Source organism: Aplidium turbinatum, chromosome 14 (assembly GCF_918807975.1).
Source record: "Aplidium turbinatum chromosome 14, kaAplTurb1.1, whole genome shotgun sequence".
Taxonomy (NCBI): Eukaryota; Metazoa; Chordata; class Ascidiacea; order Aplousobranchia; family Polyclinidae; genus Aplidium; species Aplidium turbinatum.
The window spans coordinates 16,114,893-16,140,856 of NC_137485.1; the positions used below are offsets into that span (position 1 = coordinate 16,114,893).

Sequence of the window (25,964 nt, forward strand, 5' to 3'; positions counted from 1 at the left end):
GCTTGCGTTTTGACCTTTCCTGCAATATGAACCAATTGAACTAGACAAGTGGAACTATGACATCATAATGGTAAACAGGGCTGAAAATAAGTGATTTGCTAATTGACAGCTTTTGAGAAACAATTTCAAAAATATTTTCATTGTCGAATATCTCGAAAACTAGAGCCAATTCGAAAAAACTAAGTGCATTTTCGGAATCAGGTGCCCTGAAATACTCTATAATGACTCTCATCTTTTGTGCCAAATTTTTTTTGTTGGTCTGTGTTATAAATTCACTGATTGCGAAAAGGCTGTAAAATCAACTAAAATGACACTAAAAGCATGCACTATTAGTGACTCTCAGACTTGGAGTAGGGTGAAGATGTTCCATGTGGAAGTTAACAGAGGAAGTGACGTAAAAATCACGTGGTCAAATTTTGAGAAATCCCCTCTTCAGATATTGCTAAACCACTTCGAAATTTACTAATTTTTCAGAAAAATTCAGAATTTCTCCTTGGGTGAACCAGGGTCAAAGGTCAAAACCCAACAAAATTTTTTGGTTTACAAATATCAGTGAGCAAAATGGAACATTATTCCAAACTGACAAAAAATTTAAAAAACATCAAGGAAAATGAGCCACCCTATTGTAGAGGCTTTGAATCACTGACGCAAGCCCGGTCATCGTAGATCGACAGAGTGAAATTTCCGATTGTTGAAGTCTTGTTGCAGGGAATTTATTCCATCCATTAGATGCCGCTGAATGGAGAGCAATCTTTAACATGCGTTGCTCAAGCGCACACCCCGAGAGTCGAACCAGCGCCGTTTGATCTTGAAGCTTCTTCGTTCCAGAAGTCCGGCGCTAACCAACTGAGTTATTGGGACGGAATGTTATTAATGAAATGTTATTGAGCAAGCAAAGCAAAAGAAAAATTTAACAACAACGGAAAAAAATTGCATTTTATTTTTAGCTTCTTAAGGGCCTGTGAAGAAGTGTAGGATGAGTTACTGAAACATTTAATTTTTTTATGCAACCAGGAAAACAGTAGCAGCTAATTTGCAAACCTGACCCCGGTCTAAATAACACCAAAACAAAAGCATCGCAACCATTTTCATCGAGTAGGCTACCACAGCTTTCCTGTTTTGACTGTTTATAATCAATCATATCTTAAAACTTAATTTTTATTTTATTTACAGACTTACTACTGTTTTTTGCTCAGGAACTTTTAAGTGGCAAGATACAGTATCTCAACTTAAGCTCATGGAAGAATGACGCCGGGGTAAGATGACGTAATGTAAATAACACTCTTTGAATGTCGACTCGTCATTTCCGACTTCGTTTGTTGTTGGGTTTGCATCCTGTTTAATGTGTAATGTATAGGGTGCTAGTAGAAAAACTCAGCTTTCGGTTATAGTCTATGGATAGTGAGCGAGTTACAATTTTCAAAAAGTATAATAATCTTTCGCTATCTCCGCTTTCAGCAGATTGCGCATCAACATGGGTTACTTGATAGGGTTTCATGTGATTTTATGGCAAAAGATATGATGAAAAAGTATGCCTGGTTATATTTGTTTCAACTTAACAAACAAACTACGTGAAACATCAGGTTACAACAAGCTTACTTAAATGATTTGGTTTAGATTTTCAGATTTAAATGGTCTTCTTTTATAAACAAACAATTTCAAGAAAAACAAAAACTTTTTATGGCAACTCAAAGTTGCCAGAAATGTTGCATTTGTGTGAAATACTTTATATTTGGGCTACCTTTTTCTAGACTTCTGCTATGTTTGACATATATTGTTTTTTCGTTGTGATGGTCAGAAATAAAAACAAAGTTAACTGAACGGAACTAAAAGATAATTTTTAATATATAGTTGCCCACTCATCCCTATCCCGTAGCGACATCTTGAAAAGAAAATATATTTTTTTATAAAGAAATTGATGCAAGGGGCAATGCGAAGTTTTTAGTAAGATTTAGTCATAAACAAAGTAGGCCTATAAGCACCAATCCTGCCTCAGTTTCACATAAACACCTGAAACTGGACTAAATGACAAATATGAGGAAAACCGACAAAACGTTATTGTAGCCTAGCTGAGATAAAGCTTACAAGTTTTTTTCTTCGGCTTATTATGGGCAAAGCATTAACTGACGTTATTATACGTTTTTTGTGCTACGTGGTGGTTTATTTTGGAGAATTTGTTTGTTTAATTTGCAATCATCAAAGTAGAAGGTAAGGTGGGATTAAGTTGAGTGTATTCTATGGCGAGTACTTGTAAATTATTGCAGCATGGATGAAAATGAGTACGAAATTCCAATATCCTTCCAAGCTGGAAACAAATTCAGTTGTCATTCATCCGAAGAGGACTTTGTTGACGTGAAAGATCTTCCGGCATTGCCACAATGGACATCAGAGGTAGTTTAAGTAATTTTACGTACAATTGTTCGTCTTTTTGGTATGTTTTAGCATTGAACACAAAATGAAATCATTTTCTAAAGGAGCATTTCACCTTTAGTCTATCTGTTGCATCCCCGCTAGGCCTACACTCTGCCATCTTCAATTCCCTGCAACGACTGTTTTTGTGTCTCGTGAAGAATAAACTTTTAAAAAACAAGAAATTAAGTTTTGTATAATGCAGTAAATGCTGAAATAAATTCGTTTAACCCTACAGCTTTTTTTAAAATGTGCTATTCTTTTTTTTCTTCGTGTGTCACACGCGTGGCATACCTCCAGCTCTTCCTTTATCGTTAAACTCGATTAAATCCTGTGCAGAGCATCTTGCTTTTAGGACAAGACATTCGAAGAGATTGTTACTGAAAACTAAACACAAACAGAAGCTCTTTTAACACAAGACTTTATGTTATGCAGAGCCATTTGTTTGTGGAATCTTTTTCCAACAAAAGCAATTCTGCGAGGATCACGCTTTCACAATCCAGGTTATTTTATTTCCAAAATTTCACATTCACTAACAGCTCAATGTTGGACCATGGCCACCTGGAGATGCGGCCTGATTTGTCACATTTTGCAGATTTTGATTACAGCTACTGCTAGTGCTTGACTGACATTTTTTAAGATGTTTTTTACTTTTTGCGGTTTCCTGATGACATAAAATTTTTTTGTTGCCTTGCAAAAGCAGTAGCAAATGAGAAAAAGTAAGTTGAAAAACGCAAAATCAGACTGTTATTGAAAATTAACAGTCTGACTAAAATCTCCGAAATCAAATTTTCTTTGTTTTTCAACATGTGAGGATGTTAAAACCTATTGTGTCATCTGGGGAAAAGAATACAGAAAGCGTAAAACTCTAATTTTTAGAAAAATTTACGTTCGCCCAAAGTTAGAAAAACCTGGAAATTTCTGCAAAATGTGACAAATCAGGCCGTATCTTTAGGTGGCCATGGTTGGACAAAACAAGCTGCAGTTTAAAAATCTTTTTCTATTCCTTGGATTGTCTGAGTCTGCTAGCTCATCGCTCATTCCTTAAGCTTGCTGTGACAACTCAATGATAAACAAATATTTCCACCACGATAATGAACATTAAAGATATCTTTAAAAAAAACTTTGGTGGAGTGCTATTTGGACGACAAGTTGTTTTTGTCATAAAAAACTTTAGTAATGTAAATAGGCTATAAGCTATATTTCAACAAAATTCTGCCAAAATATAAAAGTTTGAGCCATTTTTCTTGATAGCTGCCTTCTGAGATGGCTGATTGAACAAAAAGTTTTGAAGTTTCAAAGTCAAAGCTTACGGTTGTAGGATTAAGTTCCGACCTGGTTTGGTTGAAATTAACCAATATCTCGACTAGAAAAACTAGCCTCTAGAAAAATGGATTTCAAAATCACGCGGCGCTGGTTCGACTCTCGGGGTGTGCGCTTGAGCAACGCATTTCAGGACTGCTCTCCATTCAGCGGCACCTAGTGAATAGAAAAATTCCCCCGCAACAGCACTTCAACAATCGAAAAACTTCCCTCTGTCAATCTCGGTAACCAGTTTTGCGTCAAGAGCCTCTAGACTACAAGTAGCCTATGCGAAACTACCAGGAATACCCTATGAAGACTTTGTCAGTCCGAGGATAAAGACCCAAAACCAACCAACGTTGAAACTAACATTTTTTGAATGTGATAGCCTATAGTTGCTATTTACTTGACATTTCAAATTTTTGGCTAATTGATACTGTATAGTAAAAAAAATTCTCTGTAGAGTTGAAAACAGCGAAAAAGAATCTTTAAATCTGCAAGGATCTCATTTACGTAGATGTACTTCATCAGCATCGTACTTATCGGTAAGACATTTCATTGTTGTTCCCTAAACCACAGGTATAGGGGTGTGCGCTTGAGCAATACATTCTAAGGACTGCTCTCCATTCAGCGGAAACAACACTTCAACAATAGGCTAATTGGTGACGGTATACTCTGTCAATCTCGGTAACCGGCGCTGCGTCAAAAGCCTCTAGAACAGTGGTTCCCAACCTGGGGTTCGCGGACCCCTTGGGGGTCCGTGAGAAAGCATTTGGGGTTCCTTGATTACCTTGATGATTTTTGGAAAAAAAAACGAAAAGCGATCTTTTTACTTTCATTTCTCTTTTTAAATGCAAATATGTCAAGCTCAAGCCCGCGAGAATAAACTGTACCGCCACAGTACCGGTATGTATTAAAATAAATCTATGCTGCTGCCTACAATGTGTACATTGACCTTAAACTCTATCTACCACAACGCACGTCGAGTAGGCTAGGCTACATTCTCATGATTTCAGATCAAAAGAGTTATTACGCATTGAATTTCATTCAAAAGCTGTGGAAGAATTATGGTGCTCACAACTGCAAACCTACCCATTCTTGGCAAAGCAAGCAATTATTGTTTTGTTTCCATTCATAACCACTTACCTTTGCGAGGCAGGATTCTAAACTCTTGTTACAATAAAAATTAAACATCGAAATCGCCTGGACGTTGAAGATGACATGCGTGTTGCATTGTCAAAAACTCAACCACAGTTCAGTCGTGCAGTTCATGAAAGGCAACAACAGCCCTCTCACTAAATTTGATTACGTTGAAAAAGTTTCGGCATGGCACTTTGGGTCACCTTAATATTCAAATACTGCTGACATTTCTTGAACAATTCATTCATTTTCTTATTTGAGCAACTATTTAACATGATATTTGCCGCAGGAGTCATAGCGGCAATGCAATATGACACAGTATAGTAGTTGAGTAGCATAATTATTACAATAGTCAGTAGTATGACAATTGAGTTTCAGGCAAAATTTAGGTGGGGGTCCGCAGAATTAATAATTTGTCTAAAGGGGTCCGTGACAACCAAAAGATTGGGAACCACTGCTCTACAAGTATGCAAAACTACCAGGAATAACCAATCATGGCTTTGTCAGTCCGAGGAAAAAGATTCAAAACTAAACCAAACCTATTTAAACTTTGTTTCCAGGATAATATTATTCCAGGCAATGAAGAACACATTAAGTTATAGTCTAAAAAGCTTTGAAATAAAAATTCTCAAAACTTCTTATCTTTCAGAATAAAATTATGCGATATCCATTATACAAAGAAGAACGACCTGTAGTAAATCCGAGATCTAACCAAAGCGACTTCCGCCGTTACCTGCTCCCAGTTTATAGTAAAGACAGGCTTGGTTCAACGTCATGTAAACCAATACATGAAAGCTCTTCCTCAGCTTACGTTGTTTCCCTTGAAAGTAAGGACACAGGAACAAGCACTTTTGGAGCAAGAGAGCCAACGAAACCAAGCTGCAAATCTTTAGGTGAGCATACGAATTTTTTATTCTATTTGAATAAAAAAGATTTGTCCTGACCAAGCCACACTTGTGTTGCGAAAGCTCTACCTACATGGCACGTGAATTTATCCATTTAATGTGATAAATTTCTGTAGGTATGTTAGTAGGTTACATACTTAAAAATTTTACCAGAACAAGCTATAGGCCTACTGTAAAAAATTTTCCATTTTAAGAATTAATGTATTTATTGATGTTTAAACAATAAATACTATCAACACAACAAATACCATCTTATAACAATTACTATTGTAAATATTTGAATATAATCCAATAATAAATATAAGCATAATATAATAGAAATATAGCCTATATCTCGTAGGCTACAAATATCTAAAATCAAATACACATATCTTATTTGTGAAAGAACTTTCTGATGATCCCAATTAGGGTGAAACAAATTGCAAAAGATTCTTTAGGTGACTGCCAACTATATTTAATATATTTTGTGATATTTATTGCATTTCAAATGCAATGATTTTATTCCAAAACATACAGTTTTTCTGACTAAACAAAGATACAATTTTGGTAAAGAGGTGACTTCTTCAACCATAAACAGATGAAACTAAGCAACCACACGGCATTTAACATAATATATTAAACTGAACATAAACTATCTACGAACGTTTTCGGCCATACACATGTTAGCCAATCAGTTATTTATTTATATGATCAGTTATTTATTTTAAATGTAGATCAGTTATTTATTTCAATGTAGATGTAAAATCAGTTATTGTTTCGTTACTTGAAAAGGGCTAACATGTGTATGGCCAAAAACGTTCGTAGATAGTTTAGGTTCAGTTTAATATATTATGTTAAATGCCGTGTGGTTGCTTGGTTTCATCTGTTTATGGTTAAACAAAGATAGTTCAAAATGCAAAAAATCAAATTTATAATTCAAGCAACGTTTTTTGAAACTTCCTTTAAAATACATGACGTTTCAATGCGCCCGAAGAGAAAATTTTCCGTTTCGGTTCGTTTGCCAAACTCGCAGTCTGTTTACATGCGATGACCGAAATGAGATTTGTGACGGTCTGGATGTCATGTTGGTAGTTTCAACAGAAGTGAAACCGAAATGAAGCGGTTGCGGGTGACGTAAACACACCGCAATGAAATCCTAGCAACGAAATTAGCCCTAGTAGTTTGTGGTCTGTTTGAGTATTTATTTGTAGGGTAGTAGGAGGAGAGAACTTGAGCATTACATCAGTGCAATAGCTTTGTGTTTTTGAAATCATAATGTTAGATATTTTCAACTGGGACTCAGGGGCGCCGAAAGCGGGGGTGGGGGCAAGAGGGGCGGTTGCTCCCCTGCCCTCAATTTTTCTGTGGATGGGAGGCAGAGGGGCAATGGTGTCTTTTAAGGTCATGTAAGCTACTGCACATTTTGCAATGTAACAATTCCTGCTATTCGTTTTTAGCCTAATTAAATGAGCTGATAGATGATCTGAGCATTATCGCAGCATGTTATCTTAACTTTAAAAAAATAGGCTTTTCGACAACAAAAGTGCCCTTTTTTTATAATCTTGCCCTCCCCAGTCAAAAATCGTTTCGGCACCCCTGCTGGGACTGGAATGCTGGTTGTTTAAGTGAGCAATTAGCAATTGCGCACCAGCAATACAACCAATTCTAAGTCAGTGGTATGTTGTATTTGCTAACATGTAGCTTAATACTGAAAAGTTTGGGTGTTCATCAGTACAATTATCGTTTCTAGCACTAGTTGCAACGTTCATCTGATGAAATTGAAAGTAAAAGCAACAATAAACAGGATGGTTTATTGCTTCACTGACGTTTCGCGCACCATGAAAATGCGCATCCTTACACCTCCAACAAACTAAAAAACATGTCACTTTAGGTAAACGTGAGAACTTACGAAAAAATCAAAGCAGTACGAATGGAAAAAAAGAAATTTTATCCCTAAAGTAAGTCTTGACCCTGTAGCCTACATTTTATGACAAGCAGTGATTTTAGGTAATTTTAAAGATGGCAACAGTTCAAGCATTTACACTTTTGGTCAGATACAGGGTTCTAGGACATTTGCCCCCGGACAATTCCATCAAAAAGTGCAGTAAATTTTTTTTTCTTAATTAACGCCACCGGTAGCGGTTTGGTTCTTATTTGCGACTGAAAGATATATAAACATTGCCACTAGAAATGTAAATTATGAGCGATTTCTCTTAAAAAGTCAAGTAGCTTACATTGCGATTTTCATAGTCTTCTACAATGGTTGCAATGTGGGCTGAACAGACTTGATAGCGTTTTTGGGCAGTGGTGCAGGAAATCCTGTAACCATTTAGTTAATTGCTACCGTTGCTAAAGCCTGCTCGCTCTTTAATGCGTCAATAAACTTCCAAACGTTTGGATGACGTGCAGTAATGTTAGCTTGAAGGTGGGTATGCCATGCTTCCAACGAATGGTTTGTGCGTGGAAGATCTTCCACTACACGATCATTCATGCTCCACATGCTGATCGGAAAACGGGTGATCTTCTGTTGATGTGTAGCCTTCTTCCGATGAAGACATCTTCACAGTAGTTTACGATCGAGTCAGCTTCTGTTGGCATAGTATCCTGAAGTGTTTCAAACACACTAACTACGTCATTTGGTCGAATGAAAGCCTGAGCAGGAAGCATACGAATTTTCCGAGCAAAGTCAGCATCTGCCCATAGCCGTACGAGACCAAACCATTTTGGGGGGGCAGAACGTAAATTTGCCCAAATCTGCACGCTTTTATAGAAATTGCCCAAATATAATGTATGCGGTGCATGATAACAGTGGAAAATTAACATAACAAGATCACCAGCTAGCTAGAATTTCTTACCAAAGTAATCAAGATAGAACAACTGAATTCATCTTTGAATATACCTTGCTTGTGCATTGCTCGATGCTTCTGCACTTTGGCATGGTAGGTAGGAGTTACATTTAGGAGTATTATATATTTCAGCAGTAGCATTTTAAATGTTGGTGAAATTAACATGACACAGTTGCATAATCTAAATATTTATTTTTTATCTTGGAGCGCAACTGCATCATTTTAATTTGGGTAGTTTTATAAAAGTAACCAAACAAAGCTAAGCAACACCACAACATTAACATTACATTTAACAGTACAGTATAACATTGTTTTGATGTTGTGGTGTTGCTTAGCTATGTCCGTTAATAGTTGAAAAAGTAGGCTACTGTAACCTCTCCACACGAATTGTTTTATAAAAGTACGGTACTCACCAGATTTATATAAATTCATATTTTGTAGTTGCCCAAATCAAGATGATGCATTTATGGATATTATGAAAAAAATTAAAGACTTTGTAGATTTTGATGCCGAGGCAACTGCATCATGCCAATGTGGGCAGTTTTATAAATACAGTAGACTATGATCAGATAATTTCATATTTTTTTGTTGCTCAAATGTAAACGATATGGGAAAAATTAATGAACTTGTTCATTTTGAGGAAACTGCCTCACGCTAATTTGGGCAGTTGCATAAACAGACTAATCACTAATCAGTTTCATCAGATAATGTCATGTTTTCAGCTGCTCAAATCGACACGATGCATTTGTGAAAATTAATAAAATTAGCTATGTAGCAAATTTTGTGTTTTGATTTGGGCAGTTTCACAAAAGTATTACAGACATATTTTGGTGGCTGCCCAAATTGGCATGATGCAGTTGGTTAAATGCATTTCGTACTACAGTTTGATCAACATACAATACATCAATACGGGTGTGCCAAATGAAAATTTTGCGGCACATTTCTTGTGCAAATAAGAGGCTGTACTTAGTTTGATAGGTAAAAGATATTAACTTGTAGTTTTTCTTAATTCATGCAATTTTGAAGCTTTTCATATAGCAATTTTTGCCCTAATAATTGCAAGATTTTTCCCGAATCCGTGACGTTTTGATACAACAGGGGGGCAGCTGCCCCCCTGGCTCGTACGGCTATGTCTGCCTGATATTGGTCTTGTTATCCTTCCGCCTGCCTTTCCTTTGTTCGGTGTAAACCGTGTAACGAGTAACGATGTTGCCACCAAACGTCTTCGCGCTATGAATAAACTTCACCAAGTCATGCTTAAATTTTATTATTCTCTTGGTATTCACTATCCGGGGGCAGTTGTCCGGAGGGCAATTGTCCTACGGGGGCAATTGTCCGAGGACAATTGTCCGGGGGCAATTTTCCAGGGGCAATTTCCGAGGGGCAATTTCCTGGGGGCAGTTGTCCGAATACCTAGAGGCAGATCTAGCAAGTGGTTTAAGGGGGGGAGATTTAAACAAAACATAATGATGTGTAAGTCTACATTAATCCGACGTTGCAAAAACACCGTAAATACAGCTATTTTTCTGTGTTTTAAGGGAGTGAGAGTGACCCCTAGATCCACCACTTCTTTGAGTGATAGGCTACAATGAAACGATTTCGGAAATGAAAATGTATTTAAACTTTCAGTGAAATGTTTTTAGTAGCCTACATTTCTCAGTAAAACTGCAATTAAGACGTCCAATTCCACAACACTTAGGCTATAGGCTACGTCAATAGGAATTTAAACTAATAAGTCTTTGCTTTCAGAAGTAACCAACCAATTTCTAAATCTCTCACACCAACTCGACCCAATCTCAGAGACTCAGCTATTGATTTGGTATCGGATGATGATAGTGAAGCATATACAGCAATAAGTTTGGCAGGTTAGAGACTACAGTGAACTAAGTTACATATGGGCTACCCTAACTGCTGATTATACAGCGCAATATAGCCTACACAAATTTAAACCATTCATGTAACCGAAATACTACAATATGTGTTTCGATCATTTTGCCATATTCTTGCCCAAGGTATCCTGAACAAAGTGTGGTGGGTGAAAATTTGGTTAACTTTAACTGTGAACACAAATAAATGAATAACAATAGGCTTCATACAATAATACACCGTATTTTAAATACTGAGGCCTCTTTATCCATTGGAGATGTGCATTACAGGTGAAAGGATACTTAAAAAAAAACAATATTTACGTATATTTATTCGTAGTGCAGTAGATAGGTCGTCGGACCACTCAGGCCCGGATTTAAGGGCGGGGCAGAGGGTGCAGGAGCCCGGGCCCCCTTTTGAAGGGCCCCCGACGTGGATAAAATGCGATTTTGTGAGCTATTTTTTTTCTTTCAGCTTTTGAAGTTTCTGCAAAATGCTGTGCAGTGCAGAGCTGGATTAGTGCTACTGTAGACGTAGAGGTGGTTTTTCGCGCCGTAGGCGTAAAAAAATGTTTTGCACGGAGGCCCCCAATCTAAAAGTGCCCCGGGCCCCCATCAGCTAAATCCGGCCATGGGACCACTCGGCATGCTACAACTCAGCAAGTGCTTTAACTCAGCAAGTACATTTCAGCTAATTGTCAAGTCAGCAAATAAGATTTACGTGCTCACGCCGGACTTGCTCCGTCATCGCTTGTCAAATGCATTTTGCTGACTTCTGACATTCCAAGTTTCGGCTTGTTCAGTTTCATCATTCACCAATTTCAGCCGCTTGCTGAAATGTTGCTAGCTCAGTTGTCACTTGCTCAGTAGTCGCTTGCTCAGTTTACAACTGCTGACTTGTAGGAGATTCCATCAGTAGATATGTCACATATGTGGCTAATATGTTCGAAAAACTACAATCAGGAACAATACGTAAGTCTTACGTATTCTTAATAAGCTGTGCTAAACCGAACTAATGTGGAGCCTACCCACTTTTTATTGACATTTTGCAGGAACTTTAACTGGAAGAAACTCTGTAAATGCAACAAAAGCAATGTCTGCAGTGACCACAAAAAGCCGAAAGTTTTATATTGTTATCGCTATACTTTGTGCTATAATTCTTCTTTTGGGTGGTCTTGGTATCGGTTTAGCTTTGGCTTTGTTCAAATGAAATTTCAAGTGTTGGCTCTTAGACTTAGACAAAAACATATTGGCAATCGTACAATCAACCTAAAAGGGTTTGAAGTTGAAAAACATCTCTGCTAACGCCATGCCGAAACATACGTGATAACATAACTGTTCTGAAATGAAAGTGATATATAGAGTACATTGCAATGATATAAATAGAACCATTGTTGTAAATAGGCGCTAACTTTTTTACAAAAGTGTTATCGATTACCATGTGTACCAGTCTTTTCTCAATGAACTTGTTCCACATGAAATAAAATTACCTTTTCAAAAAGGATGACTCACGCTATTGCCAGAGCCTGTTTGATCTCTTTCAATACACGTGTTGATTGTTGAATACAGAGTTGGATTGTGAACACTGTTGATGGGAAACAGAAGGGTTGCAATAGAATATTTCCAACCCTCTCTGTGCAGTGTTGCAAACAATTGTGACGTAGGTTACGTAGGCTCAAGCTAGTTTTTTCATGACGAGTATCGTGCCCGGAGGAGAGGAATGAAAAAAGCATTACAAATAAAAGGATGTGATTAATTTAAACTCCTCTGACTTTTGTAGCATCCACAAAGTTGAGGTATTTAAAAAATAAGTTAGGCAACAAGAGAAATCTACCACGTTGCTTTCTTCCGGCTATAAAGTGGTTGAAAAACCACCCGTTGTTTTATAGTAGGTGTAGTTGGTTACTATACTGAGATAGAAAAACAGAAACACGGCCACTTTTCAGACGGAAGGTAGACGAAATTTTCAAAAAATGACCATAATAACGCAAAAAGCTTCAATGAAAACGAAAGCTAGCATTTCACAATGCAACAGCCAACAGGTAGGCCTAATGCTCATCCGCTGCTTGCAGTTTACAATTTCGTAGGCTACACTCCCAAATATTACAATTGGCAAATTAACTCTCAATAAAAAGTTTTCCTTTGACCAATTCCAGCTCATTATAGCCTACGCTGTGATGTTTTATTACCACATTTTTATAACTACTCGTGTAATTCCTAACAACAATAACTGTTTTCAGTCATTGTATAAAAAATTGTCATCAAAATGTCTATATGCAAACTAATCCTAGTTGTATTGTATGGTTTCCACGTCATGACACTAACATACGTCTACACTACTTCACGTTAGAAGCGATTCATTTGGTTCCTTGCCAAAGAATTGAGCTCCATGTTTTCTTTGCATTTTGTTTTACACATTTCAGTTTAGTTTGATTTATTTTTAATTGTGACCATCAAAGTGAAACACAATACTTGTCATAACCTAGCAGGGGTTAAGAACGTAGAAACGGAATAAGCTCAAGATCGAAATGGCACAATAAGTAGAAAGGATTTGGCACGGTTGCAACACTTAAGAAATTTAAAAATAAAGAAAATGTTTTGATATTATTTTCAAAAAATGATGATTTATCAAGAAAATAACAATAAGGCATTCAATTCCAATAAGTGTTAAACATAATCGTTAAACAACACTGAAAACATTTCATGCAAATATGGGCTTGCATCCCATCAAACCCATTTTTAAAACGTTATTTGTTCTGAATGTCAAAACAATCTATAACTTTGTCACAAACCTGATCAGAACTTCTAAAAAGAAACGATTGTCGAAACATTCATTGCATGTTTCTTATTTACACAAATCAAAACAATTTTAAGCAGTGAGAAACAACGTTATCAGCAATGTTAATTTGACATAAAAAACACAAATGTCGTTTTGAGCAAAACTCTGGTCACCTAGTGTGATACCTTAAAGTTAAATTTCTATTTTGTAAAATGTTTTGCCGGTAATTTATTACACCCACTAGGTGGCGACAAACACCAAACTGTCATTCCACTGTCCAATTGAGGTGCTCCACTTCACCTATGGAGAGTTTAAAGTTTGATCTTACCGCTTGTAAATGAATTGAAGGCCAGATGTCCCCATTGAAAGAATAATATTAGGGAAAGACAACGTTTTTGACATTCATGAGAAGACAATTTCATACTTTGCTCAAATGTTTGTTTAAATTTCAAATGTCTGCATTTTTTGTCAGAGGAAACTTGGTGTTTTCTTCTTCGCTATCCAGTATTTCCAATTCTTTGTCAAATTCTTCCATTTCTAGTACTCCAAATCTAAAGAACTTTCGAACACTTTCAGGTAGTCGCTTATTATCAACGATTGGAACAAAGTATGTAGGATTTAAATTACGTGGTTTGCTTGCACCTACAATAAAAACAAAGGCACTGATAAAGTGCCATATAGTAGATATCCGTTTACTGCTTATCAAGGGAAAATGTGCTGACTTAATTAACTAAGAACTATATGAAGTCATCCACAAAGCATACAAGTTGTGAAAATCGATGAAATCAGCAAGGTAAGACTATTTTGTCATACTCAGGCATGCCGCCCGATGGTTGAAGATTTTAATTAGGTGAAAGGGAATGCAAGCATGCCAATTTTCGTGTCTACGTTCTGATATGCCACTGAGTGTCTTGCCAAAAACACAGCGGGGTGCTTTTAAGCTGTGTTGAGCTGGCTCCTTTTTGATCGTCGTACCAAGACTATAGCCTACAGATATCAAGCCGTAAAACTTTTAATAAACATTAATTATTACATGTCAGCTGCGAATGTGACAAGTAGGCTTATCCTTACGTTACTTCACTGACCTGTAAGAAATGAGGCGATTAATCCAACACTCAAAGTGGTTGCAAAAGATACCAAGCTAATGTAAAAGTAGGACAAGGAGTATACAGCAGGATAGATTTTTCTGCAAAAGTTGATAAAATATGATTTATCTATTTAAGCCAATAACGTTTGCTGCTATAATGTTAGAGTTTTGAAATGCAAAATATAACGAAAACCGCTAACCTAGCTCATCAGTTTTTATGCTTAGGCTGCACTGCCTTGAGTAAAAAGAGATTGTTTCAGAAAGGCATCAAAATAGTTTCGTTTTTCAAACCATATGTCAGCAAAATTTGGTTACAAAATATGTGAAAGTGCAATTACGGTAGGTCTAGTCCTCCTTCTTTCTGCAGCTTGTCGTTGGGTCATAGCTTATTGGACATCTACTCAGTACAAAGTGTTCCTGCTGAGTCTCAAATTGCATTTATTGGTAAACTAGATAAATAACGTCCTTCTGGCGTATTCTTTATCTTCTTCTTCGTATAGATTCACCATCTTCGTCACTGCAAGGGTCGAGAGGCTCTTCTTTTTACCACCTTTGAGCAGCAGCGGCAACTCGGTCTAGATCTAGATGTTTGGGCAGGTGTCGAGCAGTCACTGAATTGATTCGTCATCCAAGCAGACCGCGCACATCATTTGGCGAATGGTAAATGGCGCAGTTGCAGATGGTGTGATCTGCGGTTTGTTCCTCTTTGCCACACTCACAGATCGCTTGCTACACTTAATTACAAGCCGTTACAAATTTCAAAAATACAATCTAATTTTGAGTTTCTCTTATTGTGCAGTGTTATAAAACAACTTGTAGGCTACTTGATACTATATATAAATAGCTCATGGAAGTCTTTAATTGTTTTCAAAGCACCCCAAGGCTCCGTAAAACCTCTTTTAGAAATTGCTGCTCCACTGTGATATATTCTATATATCATTGTAATATATTCAATCTGATGCTGCTCCACAATTCGAAAATGACCCATCATACGCGAAAATGAAGTTTCCGCCATCAGAGTCCATCCCCCCAGGAGCAAGCGCCCCCGGGGTAAAGTGGAAAACCTTGAATCGACTACGAACCGGTGTTGGGCGTACTAAATCTGCAATGATAAAGTGGGGCTGCAACACAGGCCCAGTTACATGTATCTGTGGCACCAAGCCCCAAACAGCGGACCATCTTTTTGTGTGCCTTCCTGTCAATATACAACTCCGTCGCAAAAGAATGTGTCGATCTGTGGTGTATCAACCAAATTTAAAAGACTCGATAAAAGAACAATTGTGATATATTGATGTAAATGGCGTAAATCGTATTCTTGCTTACTCTGTTTCCGTAATTTCCGTAAAATCAAGTGGTGCTTTGGAAAGTTGTGGTTGAATGGTAAAGTTACCATAGCCCACTTCATGAACAGTGCAATTATCGATCGAAGTTGGAAGTTGCCGCACTGAATCGGGTGAGGTTCCGTACACATAGCCACCGAGAGAAAGCCACAAAGACACACCGGTACCAACAACTTGGCCAATAGCAGCCCCCTACAAAACAATCGTATACACAATGTGATATCTAAAAAGTTTTGATAAACGTCTAATGTTAGAGTGAGAACATTAAGTCTCACTGATGTGTTTTCATCAAGGTTTGAGGAACCACTTTTCTGTATAACTGTCTAAACCTTCAAGAAAAGTTTTAAAACAAGTTTGCCATATGTGTAGCCTATTTAATTAAGTTGGAAGAATATTTAAGTAGCCTACTCCGATTACGAACTTTGGAATTTGTCCATGGAAAAGAAGTTCCCATTGCAAACACAGTAAAAATTGGAATTCCACAAGTGTTTCTAAAAATAACGACCATCTTTATAACTGTTCCTCCAAGAACCGAAGCAAGGTAGGCGAGGCCAGTCACTAAGACTCCAAGTATGGCAACTGCAAAATAGCTCATTCATTTAACTTTGTCTTGTTGATAGGCATCGTTACGAACTACATGCTAAACAAATAAAAAATATGTAGATGTGTTTCAAAAAAATGAAAACTTTTTGTAACATCGCTTCTAAAAGTAAGTATTTAGGCCACTTACTATTAACTTACTTTCATCATCAAGTTATTTGCGTTCAACAGATGATTGCCGAATCTTCAAGAAATAAATAAAAGGTTTACTCAGTTTTATGTGACCAACCAAACGAAAAACATTAAAACTCACCAGTGGCTTTACTAATGCGAATTTTTGTAGTGCTGGTCAAGTTAGGATAAGCTAGTCGAATAAAATCTTGTAAAATCATTGCAGCTGATGAATTGATTCCAGAAGAAACAGTACTAAAAGATAAACAAGCCATTGACCAATATTGACACACAGGTTTTATTCAAAAAGATTAACTGAAGTAAACCGACAAATTCAATGAGGTTTAATCAATGTTTTTCAAGAAGGTTAAAAAAATCGCCAAGATTAATTGTTATTGACAGATGAAATAAACAACAACTTAATTGGATTATTAAACTAACAAAGTAAAATGACATATTGAACTCGAACGTTGTCAGAAAAACTCTCTGCCCTCATCAGGTAATATCCTAATACATATCAACTAAAAATAATAACTTTGAATAATCATAACAATAAATGACCAAGAAGTAATTACTTCATTCATGCTGCTGCTTTTGCATAAAAAAAGGTATGAGCATTTAGATACTTGGTTCTTCAACAAACAAACAAAATACAGTATAAACCACATCTTAGAATGCCTAGGCCTATAGCCTACGTATCTTTTTTAGACTTAGCCTACCCACCTAAGGTGAGCATCTTTAAAGCACGGCGGCGAGAAAAAATATGAAGAGATAAAGATAACGCATTGCTGATAAAATGACATCATTTTTATCATCTTCAGTCATGAAAAAGTTTGCAAGAAAAGAGCAGTTTGATAATGTCAGGAGTTCGCCACTTTTTTTTAACATAAACACGGCACAAATGCGGTAGCAAAAGATCGATCAAGTTTGCTTCATAATGGTATCCAACGGTGTCGCCTACGCAACGAAGGGAAGGTAAGATTTATCGAAATTTTTCAACTTTGTTTTGTTTTTCATTATCGCTTTTTAATTGGTTTATTGTCTATTTGCCCTTGTAGGTATATTTATAGACTCGTCTTTAAACCGATATTGGAATGACACAATTGTGACCAAAACTTAAAGATCCAGGTTTGTAGCTAATGCATTGGAAAATGTTTCAAAACACAGCAAGTTTTGAGACAGGAAAGAATCATATAAAAGCATGAATCACGTAGAGGTTTTTGGCCATGGTTTTTAATAAATATCTGATGAGACATTTGGATTTTTCGACTGTTGCTGAATAAAACCAAGTAAAATCGTTTGTTTAACATGTAACTGTTTAAGAAAGACGAACAAAATTACATTATTTTCTACTTTTGTATTGTACGGTAGTAAAAAAAAACTCTTTTTACTTTATGTAAAATTGTAATTTCTTTTACCTCAGTGTGCCGCTGTATGCAGCCGCCACATAGAAGCCAGCTAATCCAGGCATATCCTGAAATAACTTCACAACAAAATAAGGCATGATTTGGTCTGATTTGCTTATTTCACCAGTTTTTAGAGGATCACATCCTTCAAAATAAGTGTATGCCACGCATCCTCCCAAAATACAGAAAGTTGCTAATGTTATTTTCAACACGATAGCAATACACGCAGCTCTGAAAAGTAAATTATGTTGGGGTCAAGTTTTTGTTTTGTTTTATGTTAGGGCTAACAAAAGTCACATAGTATACAGAAAGCAAACGTAAGTGCAATTGCGAAAGAAAAACATCTTCAGATTATAAACTGCTACAATCGTGAAAAATTAACTCATGTTCATCACAGAAATGCTCAACTTACATTCGTGCATTCTTCACACTGCTGCATGACACATATCTTTGATAGATGGATTGGTTAATGCACACAAGAGTAAACTGGCTACAAGAGAATCCTACAATTATTGTCCAAAATGTGTTCTTCAAGGTAGGATCAGGGTTAAAACTGGAAAAGAGATGATAAGTTAGTCGGTTGTTTTTGCTCGAAGAATTACATAGCTAGCAGTAATGCAATGGCGTAAGCTCTATTAAAATTCTAACAGGCTATGAAGCTACGTTTACTGCAATATAATAAATGGACCTAAATCATTAGGGTTTTTTTTACTAGAACAAATGGACTATATGCGGTAGCATATCAAGAAATGGGTGTCGGCTGTATTGGCGAGTGGTGAGAGTTCTGGAATGGCGTTGGAAAGGGCGCTGGTTCGACACCGCTCAAGAACATGCGGCTGTGTCTTTGGCAAGACACTCAAAGGCATCCCTGAAGGTGGTCACGAAGATTTGCGTCCTTGTCTTCCCGTCCACTTATTCTAAATCTTCAATCATCTGACGTAAGCCTGGATACAACAAAAAGAAATGGGTTTTTGAGGTATAAATTTTTTACTCACTCAAACATATTCAACCTATCTCCTCTGTCCAGAGCTCCCCAAACGTTGCCGAATCCACCAACAACCTGGACTCCCTTAATCATAGCCGCCAGAGCTCCAGTCAGCATAATCACAGATTGTAACGCATCCGTCCACACAACAGCCTTCATACCACCCTAAATACAAATAAACATCTTCGCTTTTTTGAAAACCTTATGTCTTGCGACGCACAAAAACCATCAAAATAAAATCTACAGTAAAATATCTTTGAATATACATTAAAACTTCAGTAAACTAATTTTCGATGAACTAAACCAGTATTATCAACCTTTTTTTCTTGACGCAGCCCTTTTGGTGCCCCCGAAGCTGTAGCGGATCCCTAAAGTGACATTTTTGAATATGGCGTCACCAAACGGAAACAAATAAATAATGTTTCATAAGTTTTGAAGCGACATCTTCAAAAGAATTTGCTGAACTTGCGACACATTAATAACGATTGACGACATGCATGTTGGCACACAGCATCAAAAATCAGTAGGCTTAATTTATATCCTGATTTACAGTAATGTTTTTCAATAAGTTTTTCAAAAATTACTGGAATGTATGCGAACTTTAGCCTACAAAGAATTTTTCCCTTTTTTCATTTGTAATCAATATAATTTGTTGTAATCACAGTCATGTCATGTTTTTCGAAGGTGAAGAATCCGAAAATGAACTCCGTTTTCGCGTATCAAATCTGTTTTTGTTTTGTTTTTTCACTGCAGCTATTGCACTTTAACCTTTTTAGGACCATTGGCACACATATGTACCACAGGCTGTTCAAAATAAAATACTTTAAAATTTTTTAGCCTTTATTTAATCCGAAAATGACAAACATTTTGCTCTCAGATGATGGGATACGCTGCCTCAAGAGCCCTAAACATTTCTTGTCTATTTGTTGGCCAAAATCGTTTTTTTTTTTGACCCGTTAAGCCATGATTATGACAGTGGAACTTTATATTCAACAGAAAACTCTTTCATCTAATTGCCTTCTGATAGCTCACGAGTGCAAATCAACTTCTGAATGTTTAGCATGATCTTTAGAAGTGTGGAAATTAAGGGGCAGCACGTATCGCCACTAGTGATGAAAAGGCATCTTGCTTATTTCAGGCAACCTATACACATATTTTGAAAGTTTTCAATGAGTTTTCGGTTTAACAGAAAAAATCTAACGACCTGATATAAACCTCAGGTCCTTTTCAGTTAGAGTAGACTCATTGAGACACTCCAGTCATCTCCAGTTGCGAGGAAAATTTGATGCGATGTAAGATTTGAGTTCAAGAAACAAAACATTAACAAATAACTCTCGTCGAAGTTGAGAATTTGGAAGTGGCAAATAACCTTGCGTACCTTGATGAAAATACGCGAGCTTTTACATTGCTGTCTACAACCACAGTACAGCAGCTACACGACTGCGCCGTGCACGGTCTATTTCAAGTTTGTTCCTCCTTCGCCTGATTGCAGTCAGCAAAAAGTCCAAGTAAGCTACCCATGCATACCGAAAGCAATGAAGCAGAGTGTAGGTAATCAAGCACAGCACGAAACTATGACCTCGTGAAGATTGTTGACTAGCAAATGTTATTCGATTGTTTTGTCACTGCTTTTGGCGATCAAACTTAACAATTAGGCTACAAGTCCTTTGGCCTATCCTTAGGTTTCTTTTGCTAGCTTTGTTTGAGGATATCAACTTTCTTTGAAAATATTTTGGAATAAAATCTTAGTGTAAGAATAATTATAAAAAATTTTGAAATTTCCTAAGTTTTAAGATGATGTCACGAAAGAAAACAAGTTTTGAAAATGCTTTCTTAGTTTTTTAAAATATGTACCCACCACAACCGTATAAAAAGTGCATATTCCACCAGTCAGAGCGATCGTCCATGACAACTTCAAAGGAGTGACAGCGTTCAATGCAAGGGATGGCAGATAAATTGTAAACCCCATGTACAGTGACTGCAAACGTAAGATTGAAAACGTTACTCATTTTTATAAACTACTAGGCACTTAGTTAATGGTAGATCATTTACTCTATCTCCATTTTTAAAATAATTATCAATTTTTCAAAATTGCACATTTTCAGTGATATATTTCGAAAAGACGTACCTGATTAAAAATTTCGATTCCGGAAGAGAGGCGTCGCAGATTTCGATGGAAACGAAATTCAAGAAACTGAAAATATTTGAATTTTTAAAATTCCACTTTATTCCACGTTGAAAAATTTTGTTGACATTTATAAGCTTTTCCAGATCTTTAGATTTTTTTTATGTGAAGTCATTTAGGCTAGAAGGCTATAGGCCTATCCGTTTTTTTTTTGCTTTTCAACAGCTTACCATCATTCTCGAGTCACAAAGCCCTACTTTAAATAATAATACTTTTCCAAATATGAACAAAACTTGACACTGAAACATCACCATTAAGACATGAATAGACTTGCTTGTAGGCTACCAGGAGCGTAGATCTAGCTGCCCATTAAATATCGTGGACAAATCCGAGGAAATTACATTCAGCAAACAAAGAATTTGTTATCCTCTTAACGATAGAATTTGCTAGACCATCCACAAAAATTGCAATCTCTCAGTAGGTCCACAACAAGCAAGATTGCTAAGTTTCGGAACCTACAACTTATCTCGTGGCCTATTCTTTGTTCTCACACTTCTCAACAATGTCAAAAAGTTGTGGTTATCAAACCATAAAAAGGGTACGGTATGCAGTTCAGTAAGGCTATAGCTGTTAATTGTTTGTTTATTGTTGTTACATTTTCATAATGCGTTGCACAGTAGTGACACTTTTTTTCTTTATTGAGTATAGTTTTTATTAGCACCTGCAGGGGGATAATAAAACAACAAGGCTACACCACTGGCATGCGTAGTACAAACTAATATTGCAAACTAGTTAGTTACTGCGTAGTTCTCAGTATGCAAATTTTTATCAAAAGCTATCAAAAGATTTGGTTTGAATTTCAAATCCTCAAATGAAACTATCTACAGTAGGCTATCTAGGTCCTAGGCTACCGTACACATGCTCAACAATAATAGACTGGTTTAAAATCATTTTACCTGATAAAGCGTTTTAGCCTGCAACCTATGCATGAAAGGAATGTAATAAAGACACGCCAAAACGGTTGGAAACACTGTGGTAAACGCATACCACATGCACACCATGCCGTAAATGTAAGCGTTGGCTGGAAAAGACATGACAGTTATGGCCGAGATGAACGTGACCGCCATTGATAGGCCAAGAGGAATCTGTAAAAAAAAATTGATTCATTGTGAAGCTTTTGTTCCCACTGTAATTATTCATTTCAAGCACATAGCGTAAGAACCAAGAGAGCACAGGTTTTTAAGTTGAAACACCATGCAATCAAGCGCTAGCCTACTAGACTCAGGTGGGCAACTGCTTAAAACAAACGTAAAACCTCTCGTTTAAAATGAAAAATCAAAATGATGCTTATTTATTTTTATTTTACATCAGACTCAAAATCGTACAATCCGTATTAAGAAATAGAAGCAAAGCCGAAATTGAAACAAAACTATGACTCACTCAACTCTGAAGACATGAGTCGTAGCCTATGCATCAAATACAAAAATCAGTAGTAACAGTCCGTTCGCATAAGTTCATAAATCTTAGGGAAGCAACCAAGAAGGGGTTTGCGGGGCGATCGATCACCCCTCAAAATTTTCTCTTCTCCCCCAAAAAATATGTTTTAATACTATTAGAACGTCTTAATATCCTTGTTATTCATGTTGAATGACGTTTATACCCTCAGCAGTTGCTTTTAAGCACAGCCCAGCTAGAAAGCTACGTATATTACACGTTGATTTTTGGTTGATTTTAGGTAGTATGGTATCTTAGGTAGAATTCAGGTGTTATTAAGGAGTTTGTGTACACCAACAAAAATTCACTGTTTAAAAAACATTTTTTTAGAGACATATGTTAGCTATCATTTAGTATGACTAGTGTGTAAATATGATTCTAGAAGTTTTATCAGGGATTATTTTGTGAATATAACTCTTGCAAAAATAACACGTGTTTTCCACGTATATTACACGTGTTCAAAATCCTATGATTATTTGACTAATTTTTAAGGTAGATAAGGTAAAATCACATCCAGAAGAGGGCATACAAAAGAGAAAAAATGTTTACCCCAGCAGAAGGATGTTTTACCGGAATTTTTTGTATGTTGATTATATGTTGTTTCCACGTGTATTGCACGTTTCCATCTGTTGAAAAGTAACACGTGTTTTCCACGTATATTAAACGTGTTGAAGTTCTTTCGTTCATTTGAGCAATTTTTAATCTGTGTTAGGTAAAACTACCTCCCAAGGACGGTATAAACAGAAAGAATTCTCCACTCAAGTGGATTGGTGTCAACCACGCTCCTCCGCATTTTTTAGGATATAAGTTAGATTATGTGTTTTTGTAGGTGTCTTTACACGTTTTTATTACGTTATGTAAAAAAGAAACTTCATGACATTTTTTAGTCGCAAATTAATGTGATCTTTTAACTATAGTTCTTAGTGTAAATTTAAGTGGTCTCGCTTACTGATATTAAACAATTACTTACTAAGGTTTGGTACGGTAGCCACTTTAACAAGTCGAAATTCTGCCACTAAAAATGACTAGAATGAAACCGCCAACCAACCATAAGCTCCGGTTTAAGTGACGTAAAAATGGCGAAAAGAAGATGATAGAAAGCAAATTAATTGATGGTTTTTTTGTCAGCTGGTTGGCTTAGGGGTTAAGGTTAGGGCTAGAAAGTAGTCATTTCATTGACGCGGGTTCGATTCCCACCACTGCTATTTCTCTTTTTCTTCTCTAATTCCAAATAAAGTTCAAAACAAGCATTAACTCTCCGAATGAGTGCTAGAAGGGTCACAATTGGAGTGTAGCCTCTTATAACAATATGTGTTATACAAATGTGTTAAATAAATACAAATGTGTTAAATTGTTGATTTCAGATACGGTACGCGGAAATTAGGTAGAATGTGGGTGTAAAAACACGTAAAATCCACCACCAAATATACGTGTAATACACGTGAAATAGTGTCGACACTTATACGTGTATTATACGTGAAAATTAACCTATAATACACGACCCAAGGAACGTAGAATCTACGTGTCAGATACAAGGAAATTAGGTGTAATGCGGGTGTAAAACACGTAAAATCCACCACCAAATATACGTGTAATACACGTGAAATAGTGTGGACACTTATACGTGTATTATACGTGAAAATTAACGTATAATACACGACCCAAGGAACGTAGAATCTACGTGTCAGATACGAGGAAATTAGGTGTAATGCGGGTGTAAAACACGTAAAATCCACCACCAAATATACGTGTAATACACGTGAAATAGTGTCGACACATATGCGTGTATTATACGTGAAAATTAACGTATAATACACGACCCAAGGAACATAGAATCTACGTGTCAGATACGAGGAAATTAGGTGTAATGCGGGTGTAAAACACGTAAAATCCACCACCAAATATACGTGGAAAACACGTGTATTAGTGTTGTCAGATACGAGGAAATTAGGTGTAATGCGGGCGTAAAACACGTAAAATCCACCACCAAATATACGTGTAATACACGTGAAATAGTGTCGACACATATGCGTGTATTATACGTGAAAATTAACGTATAATACACGACCCAAGGTACGTAGAATCTACGTGTAATACACGTGAAATTTCTAGCTGGGAGGGAGTTGATGACTGAATGAGTTGTAATATAAGTACATGCACCAAACATATGTGTTTTATTGAAGGCCGGTCGGCAAAATAATGCCTGCCTTAAATGCAAAAACGGTTGCCGACCCCCGGTATAAATACTGATGCTTAAACAAGTAAGAGAAATCAAAATTCTTCTGCAAAGTTGTTTCTGTTTGAATATTTTTGTATACGATGATGCGTCATAAAAAAAGGCAATAATGCACAATACAATATAGGCTAACTTTCTTTTGGAGTATCAATGGATGCTGCTTTTAAGTTACGTCAAGATACCATCAGTTGAGTGGCTCAATTACAGATTTATATTACTTTTTAACAGCCTACCGGAGACATTTTCTTTCCTCCATAGTAATAATTCTTCAAGGTGTTTTTATTTCTGTCTTTATATGCATAGTACACCCCCACCAGAGCGCATACAATCAAGGAAACTGAAAAAAATCAAAATACCAATTAGCCTAACGTATCGAATTAATAACGCAAACGATTCTTTCTGTTTTTTTTTGTGGCTAACAATGATGCATTTGAATAATGTCGCATATGTTACACTGATTTTTCTTTTTTTTTTATTAACCATCTTTTTTTAGACATTTTTTGGTTAGAAAATGAATTTCATGAAGTTGAACGAACTTTGCGAAACCTTATTAACGTTTTGAATACACACATGGGCTGCAATGAAATGCAAAACTCAGCCCTGAAAGCAAACTTTTGAGGTGGCATTGGTGGTAGGTTACAGTGATAGTTTATCAGCTTGTTTATTTTAATTTCAATATAACAAACTAACATGTCATATTTTTAAGATTGCTCGTCCATAGTGTATGTTGTAATATGGTTCTTCACTTTTAAGAATAAAAATAACAGTCATATCTGTTACAAAATTGCAATTGCAATAATTTAATACAAGGTCCTTGGATAATCGCTATTCGATCAACTGTTGGTGATGAGAAGATAAGGTTCTCATTGTAAGCTACTGAGTCTTCGGCACTAAGGAGAGTAGGGTGCCAGTTCCTATCTCTCGGTAGCAGTTCCTTTAGCAATTATGCTGACCCGATTTATTACACACTAGGTAAAGGTGAGCGGTGTTTTTAACAACCAGCTTAAGCCGGAAGTCGAACCAGGTTTGCCTGATTGGAAGGCTAACGCCTTATCCACTGCCTCATCCCATTTCCTTGTATATAAGCTACTGCATTCCAGAACTTGATTATTTTAAGTGCATTCATGTCAACTGTCAATTGATTATATTATTTAAACTTACGTGCAAAGACAGCAATGTCTGCAGCTCCAAAGTACGTTTTTAAATTTGATTCCTCCATCCTTAATCCACTTCTGGGTACAGGACAATTTACTATGATGTAAAACTACAGTAGTAAACTTTCTTTTGATAGATCACAAGCTGTGCTGATTAGGGGAAGGTCATCATGTTTGTGCAGTTGTGCAATGCAACATTTT

The 25,964-nt window shown here is 36.6% G+C and overlaps 2 protein-coding genes across 3 annotated transcripts; one reads left to right on the plus strand and one right to left on the minus strand.

Moving 5' to 3' along the window:
* The first annotated feature begins 2,214 nt into the window (after window positions 1–2,214).
* Window positions 2,215–11,981, plus strand: LOC145783663 (uncharacterized). Of its 2 annotated transcripts, none has more exons than XM_082595549.1 (7): window positions 2,215–2,391; window positions 2,845–2,912; window positions 4,175–4,256; window positions 5,501–5,744; window positions 7,627–7,693; window positions 10,331–10,446; window positions 11,499–11,981. In XM_082595549.1, the coding sequence occupies exons 1-7, from the start codon at window positions 2,266–2,268 to the stop codon at window positions 11,654–11,656; spliced, it is 861 nt and encodes a 286-aa protein (XP_082451675.1). In that variant the 5' UTR covers window positions 2,215–2,265; the 3' UTR covers window positions 11,657–11,981. The 2 variants fall into 2 exon arrangements, with proteins under 2 accessions (XP_082451675.1, XP_082451676.1); XM_082595550.1 differs by having other exon boundaries at window positions 10,334–10,446.
* An 893-nt stretch (window positions 11,982–12,874) lies between these two features.
* On the minus strand, window positions 12,875–25,904 carry LOC145783240 (sodium-coupled monocarboxylate transporter 2-like). The gene is made up of 13 exons (XM_082595053.1): window positions 25,771–25,904; window positions 24,843–24,946; window positions 21,836–22,024; window positions 20,883–20,948; window positions 20,613–20,732; window positions 18,765–18,919; window positions 18,182–18,322; window positions 17,782–18,000; window positions 16,506–16,618; window positions 16,074–16,231; window positions 15,636–15,844; window positions 14,311–14,411; window positions 12,875–13,867 (listed from the first exon to the last, which is right to left on the minus strand). The coding sequence occupies exons 1-13, from the start codon at window positions 25,826–25,828 to the stop codon at window positions 13,674–13,676; spliced, it is 1,827 nt and encodes a 608-aa protein (XP_082451179.1). The 5' UTR covers window positions 25,829–25,904; the 3' UTR covers window positions 12,875–13,673.
* Window positions 25,905–25,964: the final 60 nt, after the last annotated feature.